The 18,164-nt window shown below is 42.9% G+C and overlaps 1 protein-coding gene across 1 annotated transcript in view; it reads left to right on the top strand.

The window, feature by feature from the left end:
* The window catches only part of CLASP1 (cytoplasmic linker associated protein 1), a 174,559-nt gene extending 157,003 nt beyond the window's left edge, over positions 1–17,556 (top strand). The window contains exons 37-39 of the mRNA XM_068138978.1: positions 8,843–9,049; positions 11,749–11,865; positions 13,871–17,556. Coding sequence (XP_067995079.1) covers positions 8,843–9,049; positions 11,749–11,865; positions 13,871–13,957 — 411 coding nt within the window. The 3' untranslated portion in view covers positions 13,958–17,556. The remainder of the gene's footprint in view (positions 1–8,842; positions 9,050–11,748; positions 11,866–13,870) is intronic.
* Positions 17,557–18,164: the final 608 nt, after the last annotated feature.

Below are 18,164 nucleotides of genomic sequence, written 5' to 3'. Positions count from 1 at the left end.
TAGGAAATGTACTGCAGAACACAAAGCCCATATTCAAGCAGAATTGTGCGTGAAAACTGAAAGGTGAAATTGAGCCACTCTGGAGGACTGGGAACTGGTGAGTAACAGGAGAAAATGGACAAAGAGGTCATGCTGCTGAAAAGAAGCTAGGACACAGGAAGAAGCAGAGGGAGAGGTGATTGTGTTTTCCTTTTGTGAGAGAATTCTTACGTAGAACTGGAAGTATTCTTCTGAAGTCAAACAGAAGTAGAGAGGCATGATGATAGCATTTGAAGTAGACAAATTCAAATTACATTTAAAGTCAGTCTTTTTAGAATGACTTCCAGGCCGAATCTTCTAATCTACTTTGTGTGTGTGTTGCAAGTTTGAACTAAACTTCGGAAAGTGCCACTTTAATTTTTCTCTCTGTGGTGGCTTTGTTACCAAGGTTCTTGTTTTGAAATCTTAGACACTTATTCTTCTTTAAAATAGGCTTGTCCTAAACTAGCAATTTTGGGCACCTCTGGCGAGCTTTGACCATGGCATTGATCACTATAGATCAGACTGCTCCAGAACGTGGTCTAACTGGCACAAGGTTAAGTTAGCTGTGCACAGCAGAAACTCTACTGTTTAAAAACCAAAACAAAGAACACCCTCAGGGAAGGAAACTGACAGGTTGGATTTCTCTCAAATGCAGAAGTGGAAAATGTTTAAATCCTATAGTGAATGAGGACTTCCATACCCTGCCTACCTTCCTCTGTGTGATTTTAGAGCCTTTGCACTCCTGTCATCTTCAGTGCAGAGTAATAAGAAACAGTTGTAAATTAATTTCCTGATAAAGCAGTCAGACAAAACATTATGTTCTGAAGGAGTGCCTTTTATTGGCAGGTTTTCCTGGTTATGTACTTCTCAGCTCACCTTGACTTGGTGCCCTTTGTATTTTTTTTCTGAGAGTCCTCCAAGACTGCCATTTTTAGCAGGACCTTTCCAGATTGTCACTGGTGTTGTTTGTATGTCTGTCAGAATTCACTGTCATTGTGGGACGGGTGGATTTTATTGAAGGTAAGAATAGAGTTGAAAACTTGACACTTTATGCCTCTGTACTCTTCACACTGTTCTTCATATTTGTGGTATGGAAAGGTTCTTCAGAATTTACATGAGGTGCCTCCTGAGGAAAAACAGAAGAATTAGTCTGCTGCAGAGTAAGCAAAGCTCAAGCCAGTAATGAAGAGATGTGAATTCAGGTGCTTTATTGAAGAATAATTGAGCTGTATTTCTGTCAGCAAGTAGCTGCTGTGTCTGTACATTGTATGTCTTTGATTTGCAAGAGTTTTGCATAGCATCTTCATAATTAAGAAAGATTATATTTGCAACTGCTGCAATGAAAGCTTTGGGTAACAGTAGTCATAGCAGGATGCTACAAGTATATTCCTGTTTTCTGCTCTGTTGTTAGCTGCGTGCATAGCTGTGTTAAGTGGTGGCATGGGTGCTGGATTTTTCATTCTACTTATGTGACCTTTTTTTTTCCTCCCTGATCCCTGTGTAAATGAGAATTCTGAGAACAGTGATGCAGCCCATGAAAGGCATCATCTGTCTGTCAGTAGTTCAGGAATATTGGCATTCATGAAGGTAAAGGTATCCCAGAAAGCACTTGGGTATTTCTACATGAGCTAGGGTAAAGATATACCTGGGAATATGCTTCAGGTAGTTTTACCTGTAGCTGGGACTTGCTGATTCAGTTCAGTCTGTAAAAAATTAACTCTTTGTCCATTTGAGCATGTCTCAGTTGGTAAATTCATAGCCCTGGGCCAGAAGGTCACAAATTCCCATCCCAAGGTGATCCCTCCAGCTCATTGTCACTGCTGACTTTGCTGTGCTGCTCTTTCCAGGAGAAGTGGAGGAACTGCCCTTTGACTTCATCCCACTGAGCAGGAGATTAAGTGAAGATTCACCAGTTTGTGATTGAAGGACACTTTGTGAAGAATAGCTGAAGGAAGGAAAGGGGAGATCTGAGCTATGGTTTTCTTTTTCACTAAATCAGAGCAGTATTGAAGTCAGTGGTGTACCAACATTAGACTGCATTTTAAAAAAAGTCTTCTAGTTGGTAAAGGATATTTTAATGAAAGCTGCAGTAGCACAGTACAGAACTCTTAAACTTGGGTACTTTCTCCAAGAAATCATTGTAATAAGAATCAGTTCTTTGGAAATCAAGGAGTGAGTTTCTTCTACCCAAATTCCAGTGTTGCTGGTGTTCAGCATGGCCAGGAGGGGTCAAATAACAAATTATAACTAGCACGTTCACCAATCAGCAAATATCACCATCTCCTCCAATCAAGTGCTGATCTCTATTTTAAAGAGTGTTTGAAACAAAACTGTTCTGTAGTTTTATTCCAGATTATACCATTGGAAGTATCAAAGCAACATTAGCATGGTTAGATGTTTTGGGATGCTTGCATAATTGACTGTTTTTCCAAGTCCAAGCAGAAGTCTTTAGACAGTTGGATCCATCTAAGATCAGTGGAGCCAGCACAGCTAAGAGCACTACTTCTCCTCCCAAGGACAGAGGAGAGGAAAACTTGATATATGGAGTTGCATGCTGAGACACACCTTGTGAGCACAAATGCAGGAGATTGGTGAAACACAGGCCTCAGTGAGGGTTCAAAATTAATGTAACCCAAGGCTACAGACTAGAAGACTCTGGGTTGGGATCCATGTTTAATTTGCATTTTTTAACTTCAGCCTATTTTTATACTGTTTGTAGTACAACAGTCTATTCAGTGCTGTTGATTTAATGACTGATGTGAATAGTCAAGCCTGCTTCAAACATAACTGTAAATATTTATGGGGGTTGACATGTAAATGCCTTTCACTTACTTTTGGAGCACTAGAACATAATTGAAGTTGTGGACAGTATTAAATCTTGTTGATTTTTATCACTCTTTGTTTGGAGTTATTTGGAAGAGAATTATCTTTCTGTTGCCAATTAGTTAATATTAACTCATTTGTTCCAGTGTAGTTACTCACCCGTAACTAAGGAGAGATACTGCCTGCTGCCCCAATACCATTGATATGACATTGCTTCAGATTCATACCAGCAAAATAAGTACAAGTTCTTAGTGAGTGTGTTCAAACAGAAATAATTCATTATCTTGGGAAAAAGTTACAAAGTGAAAATCATAGGATAGCTACTTTCCTGCTTCTTGTCTCTGGTACTGTTTTTGTCTGCAACCAAGCTTACAGAAGTAGCTGATGTATATTTTCTATGTGCAAAGAAACGGTGTTGTGCCATACTTTAGACATCTTACTTTGGCCTTTTATTATCCACAAGGTCCATAAACATAATTAGGGTGTAACATTCTTTGTTGTAAGCCTCTGAAAGAGGATAAAAAAAGAAATCACAGCCATCCATTAACTGTAGGTAATTGTTACTGTCTTGCTGAGATGCTTTTAGACTGGCCTTTGACATTTATAATATAATTTGCAACTGTCCTTGGAAGACAGTATGATCTATGTAGGCTTCTGCAAAATGTAGCTTACTAAAGAAAATAATCACTAAATGATCCACAGCCTTTAAGGTTAATTGATAGATAGTTCATGCTGAAAGCTGCCAAGCGATTCAGTTTGGTAGTTGTTGATGTTTCACTGTATGTGTTTAGATGCTTTTTCTGATTCCCAACACATTTCAAATACTCAGTGCAGAGAAGCAGCAGTCTAATCTGCTTCATCTCTTCTGAATCCCTTATAAAAATCACATTGTTTCTTCATCTGCTTAGCGCTCCTCATTGCTGAGTCTATTTCCTGCTTTGAAGCCAAATTCTTAATTGCTCATTCCTGTCTGGATCAGTCTGTACAGCCTTCAGGGATGGGAGTTTGTCTGTCTAGGTATTGGTAAGCCTTCATTCCCTCCAGCTCAGATTATGAAGGCTTTAAGTAATCACCTCTAGATGGCAAGAATTGGCTCAAAAATGTAGCCATACACCTTGTAAGCCTGAAAGCAAAACCTTGTTGTTCTGCTTAATAAACTTCTCTGGCACCCTGCGTGTTTCACAATAGAGGACAAAGCCTCTAAGTTTTCAGTGAGGTTATACCAACAGTACCTCACCCTCTACAAATTTCTGCAGAGATGATGCAACCAGCAGTTGTGGCTAAGTAGTACAGCTTATGGTCCTACACAGAGCTCTCTTCTAGGTGTACAGGTGTTGCTCTGCTGAGATCCCAGCATGTTACACTCATGTCCTATGAACCTGGCATATTATGTCTTAATTGAGTCAGAATGTGTTTTTCTTTCCTTATTTGCCAGTGGCTTGTGTCCCTTCAAAGCAGAAAAAGGAACACATCAAAACCCTTTAGAAAGCTGCTGCGTATTGACCAAGAGCAGATTACTTCAGACAAGCTGCTCTCTGCAATCATCAGATAGGCAATATCTGTAATGCATGGAGAGTAATAGCTCAGTAGAAGAAATTATGCAGAAAAGATGAAGTCTTGGGTCTGACTGTCTTAAGTGAGCAGGATCCCAGGGCTGCAGTGCATTGTGAACCAGGCAAACCAGTGAGAGCTGTCATCCAGTTTGTCCAGCAAATTTTGTAGAATATTGCTGATGCCAATGGGCCTTTTAATTAAAATTAAGGGATCTTTGACAGGTGGGACATTCCTGGGACTACATAACCTGTTACTTTGAAGATTACTTCTTTATAGCACTAAGGAAGACATTGATAGAGGTCAACAGCCTGTGTGCTGTATCTGACTTTCATGCATGCAAATCCAGCCCCTTCCCTAAAGCAAACTGGGTGAAAAGCATAACCATTTTTCCCACTGGAAAGGTCTTAATTCACTGCAGATGTCTTTCAAGGAACCCACCAGCAAACATAGCTTGTGTTTTGCCAGCAAAAGCTGGGCTCAGTCTAGCCTCTAGCATGTAGGTAGGCATTTGGAAAGGAGAAAAACCTGCTTCTTTAAGGCTATCTTCTGGATCTGCATTCCTGGGCTACTTGCCCTGTGTTGAATGGTATTGAACTATCCAGTTCAAGCCATGGTTTGCTTTAAGCTTTTACTGGGAGGTTAAATTGTGTTTGTGACATACCTAACACAAAGGTTGGTGTCTGTGTTTTAATAAAACACTGCAGGCTTTCTCTAGTCTTGCATGTCTTGCTTCACAGCCACCCTTTTGAACTTGCTTCTTTCAGATACTGTCATCATTTGATGACTTTGCTCTGTTTCTTTCACCTTTCTGAGACCACTGAGAATAACCATATTAGGTCAGGCAAAAAGTTTACTTCACTTTGTACCCTACCTGACAGTGACTAGCAAGAAGCAAGCATACAATGCTACTTCCCTGATGATATCAGCCCTCCTTGCAGCGGTCTGAAGTGTACAGCCTTCCCATGCTAATGGTTCCACCTTCCTCTCTGTGTATTTTGGCCTTTGTCACTACTTCTTGTGGTGTCTGGTGTTATTGTTAGCCACTCCTGTCACTTCTGGCACGTATCTGTTGATATTACCTGCAAAGATGGGAGGTAGACTTGTTGCTTGATGCTGTTTGCTCATTTCTCCTACTTCCTTTAAAGTTATTTCACTCAGCCAGTCAGGTTAAAGCCCTGATTAAAAAAGATATTTGATTTTTTTTTTTTGCTATTGTATGGTATGTATAACTTGCATGACAAGTGTCATGACTCATGGCAAAATATCTTTCCTAAACTCTTTTATAATTGCATGTTCTGGTTGCCAAATGACCTGGCAGTTTGTATCTTTTGATAACACTCTTTCCTCTTTGTGGGAATGTGGTTGCCTTCTCTGGCATTACCAAGTGAGCAGGACTTTGAGTGCTCTATGTAGATATTCAGAGATGTGTTTTCTCCTGTGGGACGCCGAGTCTGTCTGGGTGACTGTATGTTTTGTCCTGCCAAAGCCAGAAAGAAAGATCTTTTGGATAGGACTCGTATTTGCATTGCAGAAGGGTGGCATTTGGCTTTCTGTGCCAGCAGGGATGAGCTTGACTTTGGGGCTCACTTTCAGCTTGGTATTGCTCTACCCTTTCCTATACCCCATCTCCTGCCAGTGCTTTCCAAGAGAGCCAGGAGTTAGTTACCTGCAGAGGCTCTGATCAAGCAAGCATGTAAGCACATGCCTGAATCCCAGTGATGTCAGTGGGACTTCAGCATGTTACTAGAGTTAAACATATGCTTAAGGGGTTTGCTCAAGTGTGGCTTAGAAGCAGATGTTGTCTGTCAGATGTGCTCTCACAAGACTTGGAAGTCTCCCTGGTGTTGTCACATTTACAAGTTAGTATCAGCATGCAGCCTACTGGACGTGTGTAGTATGTCCTTCTGTATTCAGAAGGAAGGCACTTTAGGGAAAGTGATGTGAAATACCCAAGCTCTGTGTAAATATACTTTTAAAGGAAAGTTTTCTCATGCTTTTTGCTCATACCTGCATCTTAATGTGCCTGGTAAACTGTATGCAAACAAAATGTGGAGCTGAAACCCAGATAGAACAACTCTGAATTTTTTTTACCTACTTCTGCACTGTTTGGTGTTTATAGTAGTGTATTTGAGATCAGGGTCTGTCTGTAGATGCAGACTAAAATATTGTGGCTTGAGGATTTAGGATTTTATAGTTGTTAATTTTTTTCTTGAGTTCTGATACATGTATAAGCATTACTTTCTGAGGGTGTCAGAAAGCAACTACTGGAGTCTTTGCAAAGCAAAATCCCACGTGTCCTGTGTCCAAACTGTTGGGTTTTGTAGCTAGTGACTTGCTTGTGCATGTTGTTAAGTTGATTACAAGGTATCTGGGCTCTGTGTAAGTTCACTGTATTGTTTGTGGAGAACTTGATGGTAGCAGTGTTTCAGCACTGGGATTGCAAGCCTCAAAAGCTGCAGTGCCAAGAAGTGAATTCATTTAAAGAAGATCTCCTGAGGAGCTCCTGACTCCAGCATTTCAATACCATAGTACCAAAGCATGGCATTAGCTTTCCTTTAAGTACTTAGATGTTTCTTTCCTTTCCCAACAAAATCACATAGTGCTTGCTTCTGAGCTAGTACTTGCTTATGTGCAAAAATATTAACTTTCATGCTTCTCATGTGTGAAATTGATGCGGAATTGGCAATGGAATAGCTGGGAGAAGGAAAACTTGCTGGAAATGCAGAAAACAAGTGTTCTGTTCTGCTGGGTTATTCATTCACAGATCTTTCAGGATGAAATTTTTTGGAATACTGACCATGTTGTTTATTGCCATTCTTTTTGGAATATGTTTCAATATTATAATTGAATGTTGAGAATCTGCTGATATATGTGAAACACCTCAACAGCTTCTTGTCTGTAAACAGCACACTGATACAAAACCAGCCTCAAGTCTGCTTCACCATCCTGCCTGTACCTTGCCTGCATGCAATATTTGTACTGTTAACTATGTGAGAGCACATTTGCTGATGAGTTTGCTGTAGAGGATGCCAAGAGCTAGGTGGATGAGTTGTGTCATTTCCTACATGTACACATATCTTGTGACAATTTCTGTTTCAGGGAGGCACGAGTTAAGATTAACAACAGCATTGTGCCCATGATGCTAAGGCTAGGGGTGAAGCAGACTTTGTAGACAAAGATGATCTTTTTGGTCCTTATTAATTGATGCTATTTTAAAAATCAGTTAAACCTTTCTGGAAAATGTTTTGTAGTCTGAGCAGGGAGACATTCTTGTAGTAAGGACTGAGATAAACTTCCAGATACTCCTGGTTCATGTATTACTCACAGAAGTCACGTAATAATGAAAGGTTGCTTTCTTTTGAGGCTGTGATAGAGCTTCATCTGTCCATGGGTTGCCCTAGTCAAATGGAAATCTCCCAAGTTTGATACCATGCCAGTGTGTGGAAAAGGGGAATGAGGACAATCTAGCAGCTATGGCTTCAGTCTAAGTGACAGAAACCTGTGGTTTGATGTATTTGATTTTTTTGTGGATCACCTGGGGCAGATTTCCTAGTGCCTATTTCAAAATATCTACTTTAGACAACCCCAGGTAGTGCAGCTTAGAATGAGTTAGGGAGCTGGTGCTGGGCATCTATGAGGAAAGATGGGGTGCCTTCAAAGGCTGTGTTAGTGCCCCTGGGCTCTGACTGAGGGACTGCATGTGACTAGCTGGGAGGCACTAAGCATGAAGTTTTGTGAATGCTTCTTGCTTCTTAGAGCCTGAGGTGTTGGATTGAAGTCTGCCTGCTGGGGCATCTCCTACCACTCAGAATTTACCTTCCCTTAAAAGTAAGCGCTGAGAAAAGGGGAATGAGAAAAGATGAGCAAAAGTGTCCCCTATCTTCTGTACAGACACAAGAAAATGGGGAGCAAAGAGTGTGTGATTTGTGGCCAGGAAAAGTGCAACCAAGAGGAAGCTTCATTTTGTTGTCTGGCAGTTAGCACAGACGCCTTTTAAGTTTTGGCTTGTCAGGGTGCTGGGCTTTTGCTAAGAAAGGTTGGATCAAGTGATCCTTGATGTCTCTTCCAACATGGTGTTCTATTATATATGATATTTAGTGGGATAAATTTTGTACTAAATGTAAAGTGGCAGGTTCCGGTTCTTTGACAGTGGCTAGAGAAATGTTTTCTCACTTCTCTTAGGTTGGAGTTGCTTATCTGTCCTAGTTGACAGATGACTTTTTCAAACTAGCCACGACTTTGATACAGTTACATTAGGCAGGATGGACTTTCTTACTGCTTGTCACAGGAGATGAAAGATAGTGAATTCTCAGAGTCAGTTGCCTCTTGATAGAGCATCCTAATGAGCATCCTCAAGCATTTCTTGGCAGTCATTCCTAGTGGTGGTTTTGGCTGTGATATTTTGGCCTCATTATCATAAAGTTTTGCTCTGCTTTCATTCCAGGTCGTCAGAGCTGCTGAAGAAGCTGCTTCCACCCTGGCGAGTTCCATCCACCCTGAGCAATGCATCAAGGTGCTTTGCCCCATCATTCAGACTGCAGATTATCCAATTAACTTAGCTGCCATCAAAATGCAGACAAAGGTCATCGAGAGGATTTCCAAGGAATCACTGCATCAACTCCTTCCTGATATCATCCCTGGGTTGTTACAGGTACAGAATCCAATGTCACAAACGCTCCTGAGCATTTCAGTAATTTGTGAGGTCTGTGATTTAAGGGAGAATGCTGGGGACTCTGGGGCCAGATTTTGGTAAATTCAAGTTATAATCCCTTTATTTTTTACATTTTGTTGATCTTGATGTTAAGGAGAAGCAAACTCGGATTCACAGGTTTATGTTCCACAGCCTTGGCCTGAGTAAGATGGTAGCAGCCACATAATAAATCTGAGATTAGGAATTAACCACATTTTATGCTATTTTATGCTATCCCAAGCAATGCATCTTCCAGTCTCCTTTAATTCTCCTGAGCTCTCCTGCGCTTTCATTGTGCTCGAATTTGAATCACAACAGGCAGGATAGTGCTTTCTTCATTACTCCCCCAAAACAGGACCAAACTACTTGCTGACTTCATTCAGCCTCTTTCATAACCCTCTTAGGCTGGGTGGGGAGCTGTGTTTTTGCCAGTGCTAGGGCTCAGTCTTTCATTGTGGATTTAGCTTTCAGCACTGACTGTAGCAGTGCTGTCTTCTGTTCCTCTGCACAAGCAGCTGGCAATACCAGTTGCTGGGATGAGGCTGGAGGCAAGAAAGAAATAAAGGAAGGTAGCATTGAGGAAGGAGAGAGAATGTGTGTGTTTACTGGGGAAGGACTGCAACAGGAACAAATCAGATGATGTGTAAGGGAAGACATGTTTGGGTGGGTAGGACACAAGAGAAGAACTGGAATAAGGAGGCCTCCTTATTGTGAGCACAAAAAGTTGGAAGGACAAGAGTGAAGTTGGAAATTCCCCTTGTGCATCATAGCATTTGTCCCAGCTTTGTAGTGTTCAGCTCTTGCAATTCTTGTCTGAAATCTCAGCTTTTGGGAATCAGGGAATTCTGTATTGATGCAAACTTTTGTTGTAAAAAGCCTTTCAGAATAATTGTTGCAGACAATGATCTGAACAGTGGAGCTGCAATGCACTGGAAAAGTTTGGGAGCAGCATGCCTTTAAAAATGCAGTTATTTGTTTTATTAACTTACTTCCATGTCTTAAAACAACCTTGTTTTGGAGCCTAGTTTGCCATTTTTCATCCTGGAGTTACCAGTGATATTTCCTGATCAAAGGAATCTGCCCCTCATGTTTGGGAATTATTATGGGATCCTGGCTGAAGGGACTGTGTGCAGATGGACTCACTGTTGTGCATGTTTACTGTGCTGAGGGTGTAAGCAGAGTGGTGAAGAAGTGACAAGTGTTGGACAGCAGCAGTGTGAGTCTAAGCGTGTGGGTCAGCAGCCCATTGCATGATCCCCGTGACCCCCATGAGCCAATGGGGACCTCTGTGCAAGAACAGGGCTTAGCTGGGGAAGGTCACGGTGCATGGCCTCATCCCACCTAATGTGGAGCCTTAGCTGCCTTGAAGCTGGGCCAATAGAGGGGCTACTAGGCACCCTGCCATGTTCTGCATCTTGATACTTTCAGACTGAACAGAGCTTTGAGCCTGTGTCATCATCTGGTCTGTTGTTAAATGCTGGGATTCTTGTGAGTAGATGGAGATGTGGGGTGATGGTGTCACTGCATTGCCAGCCCAGTGCCCACCAGGACACAGCCCTCTCAGACCTCATGAATCTGCTTGCCCTGAAGGGAGCCATTTGAGATGCACATTGAGATGCAAAGTGCCAGGCCCATAGGGAAACCCGAGGTCAGGCAGAGGTATTTGATGACTTCAGGAGCTGTTCTTTGGATTGGGATCCACACAGAGCTTGCATCCCAGCTTTGTCCCAGCAGTGGGTTCTGTCTCCATGGGTGTTCCTCTGTTGAAGGCGGCCTTGGCTCAGCCTTTTTTTTCCATCTCAGTTTTCAATAGCTTAGAGTTTCTCTGAACTTGCCTAGGTCTCTTGCTTTTCCAGTTCAGCTCTATTTGGGTTTGCAAACTGTCACTTCAGACTGTCTTTGTAGCTAGAACAGCCCCAGCTGTGCTGCATCCCTCCTTCTGGCTTTCCCAGCAGAGGTCACCCTGCATCCAGAGGAGCCAGCAACCTGCAGGCTTCACTGATCTCTGCATTTCTTGTGAGATGACTGCTTAGTGATGGATCACTCATTGCTTGGGTGCAGGACTGATGTCATCAGTTGCTGAGTGACCTGGCAGCTAGTTTCAGCTCTTTTGTAGCTACCAGGGATCCAGCACACCTACAGGGGTCTTTCAATGTGTTTTCTTTTCTGGCATTTCCTACCTGATAAGTAATCAAAAAGGTCCAGGTTACAGAGGCAATTTTAAGACTTTTCTGAAGGCAAGCTGGGTGCATGAGGGTTCCCCTTCAAGAAGTCCTGACCATCCAGAATAACATATGGTCACCTGAACTGGACACAGGAGTGCGTATGTTTAACAGAGTACTAAGCTCATGTTGGGAAGCTCTGTGTTGCTTAATGCTGTAAATAACAAGATATTAATAACTTATGTGATAGTAATAATGTAGCACAAGGAACACACAGGATTTACTCTGTGTGATTGTATTCTCTTGCTTTGGTAGCATTCAGGTTGAAAACGGTTATGCCGAGCAGGGCCTTTGCAGGGATCTTGTAGGTCAGCCACATTTGCAGCATGTTTATCAGCTCTTTAGTGTAGTGCTCTGGAAGGATGTTGGTGAGTGCTGTTTGATTTCTGACATGTTTTCTTTGTGTGTTCTGGTTTTTTTATTGGCCTTGTTTCCTAGGGTTACGATAACACGGAGAGCAGCGTCCGCAAAGCGAGCGTGTTTTGCCTAGTGGCGATTTATTCAGTAATCGGAGAAGAACTGAAACCTCATCTCGCACAGCTCACGGGAAGCAAGGTACAAGAAAAACCCATCTCTGGTGTTTTCATAACAGCCACCTGCATGGCTTGCTCCACTAGCAGCAAAAGAACCGGCGGTCTCGTGGTAGCTCTGGGTCAAGTCCCTGTAGTCACCTGCCAAACACCACTAGAACACCACAGCACTTGCTCAGCGGTGCAAGCATTTGACATCCCATTAAGCACGTTTTGATGGGCTTCAGGGATAGGTTGCATGACGTCTTTGATCCTGTTTAACTGTAAGCCGCCACCAAGTGGGTCCTTTCCACTACAGCCACATTTGCCTTGCCCCTTCAGCACTGCATACAGTGGTGACTGTGCAGTGGGTTGCATCAGCTGGCTTCTCTGGCTGAAAACCAGATCTGTAATACAAATTAATTAGCTTTCAATCCACTCTGCGACCACACAGGTTATCTAGCACAGAGAGCGATGGAAACACGTGGCTGGGATAAGTGGGAGAGTGGGTCCTCTCAGCAGCAGGTTGTGATTAGGGCAGGTAGAAATACAGGTAAAGATTCACTCTTAAAGCATGGCAGTTTTCTTCCTGTGGCACCAGCAAGCTCAAGTGACCTTTCAGAGGACTTTATACCCTGGAGTCAGGTTAGCAACAAAAACCAAATTCTGACCCAAGGCTGCAAATTAAACCCAGTCCAAATGCAGCTCTGTCCTTCAGACAAGAGCCAGCAATTTTGTGTCGAGTAGGGTGGTGTTTGTTTGCTTTTCAGAGCTGCTCAGGAAGCCATCACAAGATTTCTTCTCCTGCTTGAAGTTGTCATACCCAAGTTTTCCCTGCAGTTTTAGGATGACTTCTGTTGTTTTTTTTTTGGTTTTTTTTTTTTTTTGTGTGTGTGCTTTGTTGTTTTTTTTTCCCCTCAACTATATTTCTGCATGTGAATAGCTACTTAGTTCAGAGGGTTTTGTTTTGTTATTTGGAACCAACAATTTCTTTTGTGGGTACAGTGTGGTGTAGACTGAAACAACCTGTGACTGAGGACACTTGGATTTTATTTCTGAATCACAGTATCACCAAGGTTGGAAGAGACCTCAAAGATCATCAAGTCCAACCTGTCACCACAGACCTCATGACTAGACCATGGCACCAAGTGCCACGTCCAGTCCCCTCTTGAACACCTCCAGGGACGGTGACTCCACCACCTCCCTGGGCAGCACATTATCTGAGTGCAGATAAATAAATGTCCTTCTCCATAAGCAAATTACTTGTGCTTTCAAATTGCTCTGGAAAGACACAGTTCTGAGGGCTGGAGTTTACCTCATTGTATTTGAGCAGTTAGGAAATACATAACTTTTATATAAAGTATAAATTATATTCTGGAGATTTTATTTCAGTTATCCTAGGTGCCATGGACTTACTCCACCACATAACTAACTATAAACATGTGAGTAGTTCTCCTGGGTTTACACAGACTGTCTGCATGTTTAAAGTTAAACATGTGCATGAGTCACTGCAGGATCTGGAGCTAAGGTGGTAAGGCAAAAAACAAAACAAAGCCATGGAAAGGAAGTGTATAGTCAAAACAGCTGCAGTTTCACAAGATGTACCAAGTTAGTGAAGATATTTAAATGCCATTGAAAACTAACATTTTATAAAGCATGGGAGAGTTCAGGGTGTTTCCTAGGAGGGACTGTGGCTCTTGGATCTCCATTGTGCCTTGCAGCTCCACTGACCTCTGTGGGAATCCTGCTTGCCTAAAGCAGGCTGCAGGATTGAGGTCTGTGAACTGATAGCTGCTGAAGTGAAATGCAGAGGTTTTTGTAAATGTCATTAAATCTGCCTGTAATATCAGTGGAACTAGTCATGTCCTCCTGACTGTGTCCTAAAATAAATTCAGCTTTGCTCCTGCTTTTCCTTCACTGAGCCCAGTGTCAGCTCACTCAAAACTGAGTTCATCACCGAATGCAAGCTTTAAGATTTGCAGTCACCTTTTGCCTGCCCATTTTTCCTGGCATCTTCTCCTGATGTATGTATGTTTCTTTCTTTCTTTCAGATGAAGCTACTAAACTTGTACATAAAGAGGGCCCAGACCACCAACAGCAACAGCAGTTCCTCTTCAGATGTTTCAACGCACAGTTAATGGAGATATGTGGACAAGTGTAGATTTAGAAACAATCAACGGTGCCTCTCAGAGACCTTTCTGCTATTCTTCACTGGCGTGCTCCATCAGCTCAAGGAGGCCATGCAGATATTTATTGCAATCAGTATTTTAGTCCCTTAAAAACTTTTATGTAGAATCTTACTGGTATTGAATGTAAAGGAAGCAAGATCTGTGGTGTAGTCTTCATTAAAAGTGAACAACAGAAAGCCATGCTTAAACATATTGATATAGCCTGCTGAAATCCCAGAAATATGTTTAGGTTAGCCTTCCAAAACTGAGACCTAGAAGCTGGACACATGTAAAGGTCAAACAAGTCTTGTTTGTTTAGTTCATGCCCAGTTTTGGTTTCTGTGTGATAGTTACCTGCTCTCTCCCTGCAGCTGTTCTGGCTAGGTTCTCTTCTTACAAGTCTTGTGGTCCTGTTTGTACTCCCTGTTGCAGCTTGCCTGATGTGCAGGGCTCTCTGTGGGGAGATATTTGCAGATGTGGCTGTGATACCAGCCTTGGATCCTCTAATAGTGAGAGATAACAAGTAATGAAAAAGTAGGTTCTTTTTAAACATCTGAGGTTTTGTACATAGTTCTTCTCACAGACCTCTCCAATGGGCTGATTTCTCTCCAGCCAGCTGTGCTGTGCAAAACAGCTGGGCTCTTGCTCCTTTCTTTGTGTAAATATTTCTCTCCTGACAACCTATTCAGCTCTTTCATATGCTCAAAAGACTTTCCAGGTTACTTGTTACTCCCCAAAGAGAACCTGAGACCCAGTTCTGGGACTGATGTCTACAAATGAGACACTGGAGTTAGGTGGGTGGGGTTTGCATTAGGCTCTGAGTGTGTCTGTGGGTGGGCAGTAGGAGCTGGCAGGGCTGTACCTCAGTCCTGCCTGTGAGGCTGGCTGCATTTTTATTAAAGTCTGTAGTGTCAAAGGACTGATCTGCTGCTCTGACCAGCCCCACTGGTGTTGGGTTGTGAATGAATTTGTTCCCACAGCTCTTTGTGCTTTGGGCAAAATGTTCATCCCAGAGGACAGAAAGGGCATCTGAAACTGAATGAGAAGACCTCATGGAAGCACCTGCTGAACCAGCTGGACAGTGCTGGTTGCCTGCCACAGCTCCCCTCTTGTGCCTGAAGAGCCTGCAGTGCTGTTAGCTGCCTTTAGAAACCTTCTCCTTGGCCAGCTCCAGCAACAGCCCTGCTGTGTGGTCTACATTTCAGAGAGGTGCAGTGGGCACTTGCTGGGCATGGCTGTTGGTGCTCTGGATGAGGGTGCAGTGGGGCAAATCCTCTTGCAGCCTAATAATATAGATCCAGTCAGAGCCAAAGCAGCTGCAAATACCCCACAGCACTACCCTTTCCCAAAGGAAGACCCATTTGCTTGCAAAGAGTGAGCTCCCCCTGCCTCTATAACCAGGGGAAGCAGAAGGATGCCAGTGCTGTGTTTGGCCCTGGTCTGGGTCCTTGCTGACAGGGACAACCACCCCAGTCCTGCAGTGGATCAAAACTGGGATTTTGCCTTGTTTCAGTGATGCAAGAGGGTGGTGGACCTGCAGCTTAGGGTGTCAGCTGTGGTGATGGATGTAAGCTCCCTGGCTCCTCTCAGTACCACCTTCTCTCTCCAGCCTCCTTCACTTGCCCTTTGAGGAGCCTGAAGGGACACTTTGGTCGCATAGTGAGAACGAGTTTCCAGTGCAGCAGGGAAGTGAAATGGGGAGGGTGAATCCCCATGGTCCTGCCTATCCATCAGTTCATCCCTGTGTGTCTCAGCACCAGCCTCAAGGAGGTAGGCCAGGTGGTGACATTTGGTGCCAGTTCCCCTTACCATCCACAGCTCAGGAGGGACTGGACCGCAAAACTTGTTGGTCCCTTTCCCTGCTGAATTGAGATCAGAGGAGGTGACTTCTTCCTGAGTTTGTCAGGATGTGTCCAGTCTTTTGCTGGCTGCAGGGCTAGCTCCCTCATCTTTCCCAATGAGTAATGCCATGGCAGGAGAAACCATGCAGTCCCAGCGGGTGGGATTCCCCCAGGGTCTTTCCGAAGGCTCAGAAGAGCCGTCCTCTCTAGATGGAGGATTGGCTGCTCATGGTTGGTGTCTCTCTTTCTGTGGACCATTTCTTTTTAACATCTTTCAATCTGCTTGTTAGAATATTCTTTTTCTTTTTTAAAGTTTTTGAATGATTCAAATTATTTTAGTTCAACACATTTATTTTCCCTTTTGAGGAAATACTCAGCTGACTTCTTGGCAGCAGTTAGCTATCTTGTTTGAATTTTTAGTAGTGGGATGGGGTTTTTTTGGCTTTGGTTTGGGTTTTTTTGTTTGTTTTTGTTTGGTTTGGTTTTATTTGGTTGGTTTGGGGCTTTTTTTTGTTTTTTTTTTGTTTTGGTTTTTGCCTTTTTTTTTTTTAAATTTGTGCTCTTAACTGCTTAATATTTGTGCTTCTCTTTCTCCTCATCTCAGTTCAGGGTCTTCTGTTCCAGTTCTGGGGTTCAGAAGGTCAGCATAGCTGACCAGACGACAATTAGTCCCTCCCAGCTGTGATGGAGCTCGGTCCATCGCCATTTGCTGTTTGTTTGGTTTATGTTTTATTGAATGGCACACTGTAGCAAATCTCCAGGAATTGAATTCCTTCTTGAATGATTTTATATGTTTTATAAAATCCTGTTAGTATGCACTGAGAGTGAACGCACTGTAACGCCTCTGAACTGATCCTGGTGCGTGTGCTGGCACCACAGCAGGGGTTAGCAGCTTGTCCTTGCAGAGGCGCCTGCAGCCTGCTGTGGCTCCAGCCACAAGCCTGTGTTTTCTGATACTATTGGCACACTTGGGGCTGTACATGGTAGAACCAGGCCTTACTTTCTGAATCAGATTCGGTTCTGTTTGTCAACAGATGCTCATTAATGTGCTACTTAATTTCGTTACGTGAGTCAGTCAAGGACTGTTCATCCTTTGAGTACTCTAGAAGTATGTTATACCTGTATACAGTAGAGAGCCTTCTGCTTAGGTATTTATAAATCATTGCGTATAATGTACATAGTAAGGTTGTTTAGTATGTTGAACATGACTTTTTTTCCTCTGTGTGTGTGTGTTTGTGTTTCCTTTGAAGTACTCAAAGGGCTAGCTCTGAATGTCACCTCTCTGATCTCCAGTGTTCTGACATCAACAAGCTGTACAATCGTTTTGTTCTCTCTTCAGTAAGCATAAAGGTCTCTCTGGCTACAAATCAGTGTCCACAACACGCTTGCAGAGAAAGATCTGCACGCTGGCAGTGCCTCACCGCACCGGTGAAGCTTGTGTTCACGTTCTCCCAGCAGTAGCCGCCTACTGCAGCTGCCTTTCTGTGGGTTTTTTTTTCCCGTTTGTTTTGTTTTTCCTTGCTGCCCATTATGCAGGGCTTCAATTTTTCATACCTTAAAAAAAAAAAAAAAAAAAAAAAAAAAAGAAGGGAAAAAGAAGAAGAAGAAAAGAAAAAAAAGGTAATTTCTTTGCCCACCATGCTTAAGAAGTCTGAATGAGAGAAAACTCTCAGCAGACAGCGGCTCCTGGCTGCCAAGTTGCCGGAATCTCAGATGTGGATGTTTTGTTTGTTTTCTGCCATTGGCTGCACCAGTGCTCCGTGGGCATGGGCAAATACCAGATCCATCCGCCCCACCGGTCTACGTACTGTAGTTCTCATGTAGTGCAGAAATATCGAGGCATGTGGCTTTCTTAAGGTACACTATGTGTGCTTGCCTGGATGACAATACAATACAAGACTGTCTTTTTTTAATCGCTTATGACTAGCTTACCGATAACCTGTATCAGTAGTGTAACTCGCATCTTTGTCATCAGAACCTTTTCTTCCCCACCCCTTTATTTATCGAGCATAATACTGCATATTAAGGGACAGGAAAATAGACCTTTGTAGTATACGGCAGGACGTTGCTAACCTTCTTTTAAATGGGAAGTGAAAACCGCTCTGAACAAACACACACGATATGCCGGCCGTGAGAAACGACTTCGTTGGCACCGCGCTCATGAGCATGCTCTTTGGTTTGGTTTTTCTTTTTCTTCGGTTCTGTTTTTCAAGCTTTTGTCATGTTACATCCATATCTGTATTTATATCTCATTTGTTTCACTTTTGAGTGTATCATGGCAACTGTACAGATGTTTTTTTGGGTTTGTTTGTTTTTTTTTTGTTAACATTTACGTG

This window comes from Melanerpes formicivorus, unplaced genomic scaffold (genome assembly GCF_026170545.1).
Source record: "Melanerpes formicivorus ecotype bairdi unplaced genomic scaffold, bMelFor1.0.p_v2 SCAF_5, whole genome shotgun sequence".
Classification (NCBI taxonomy): domain Eukaryota; kingdom Metazoa; phylum Chordata; class Aves; order Piciformes; family Picidae; genus Melanerpes; species Melanerpes formicivorus.
Note: the sequence above shows the minus strand (reverse complement) of the source record. Positions and strands in the feature narration are given on the sequence as shown.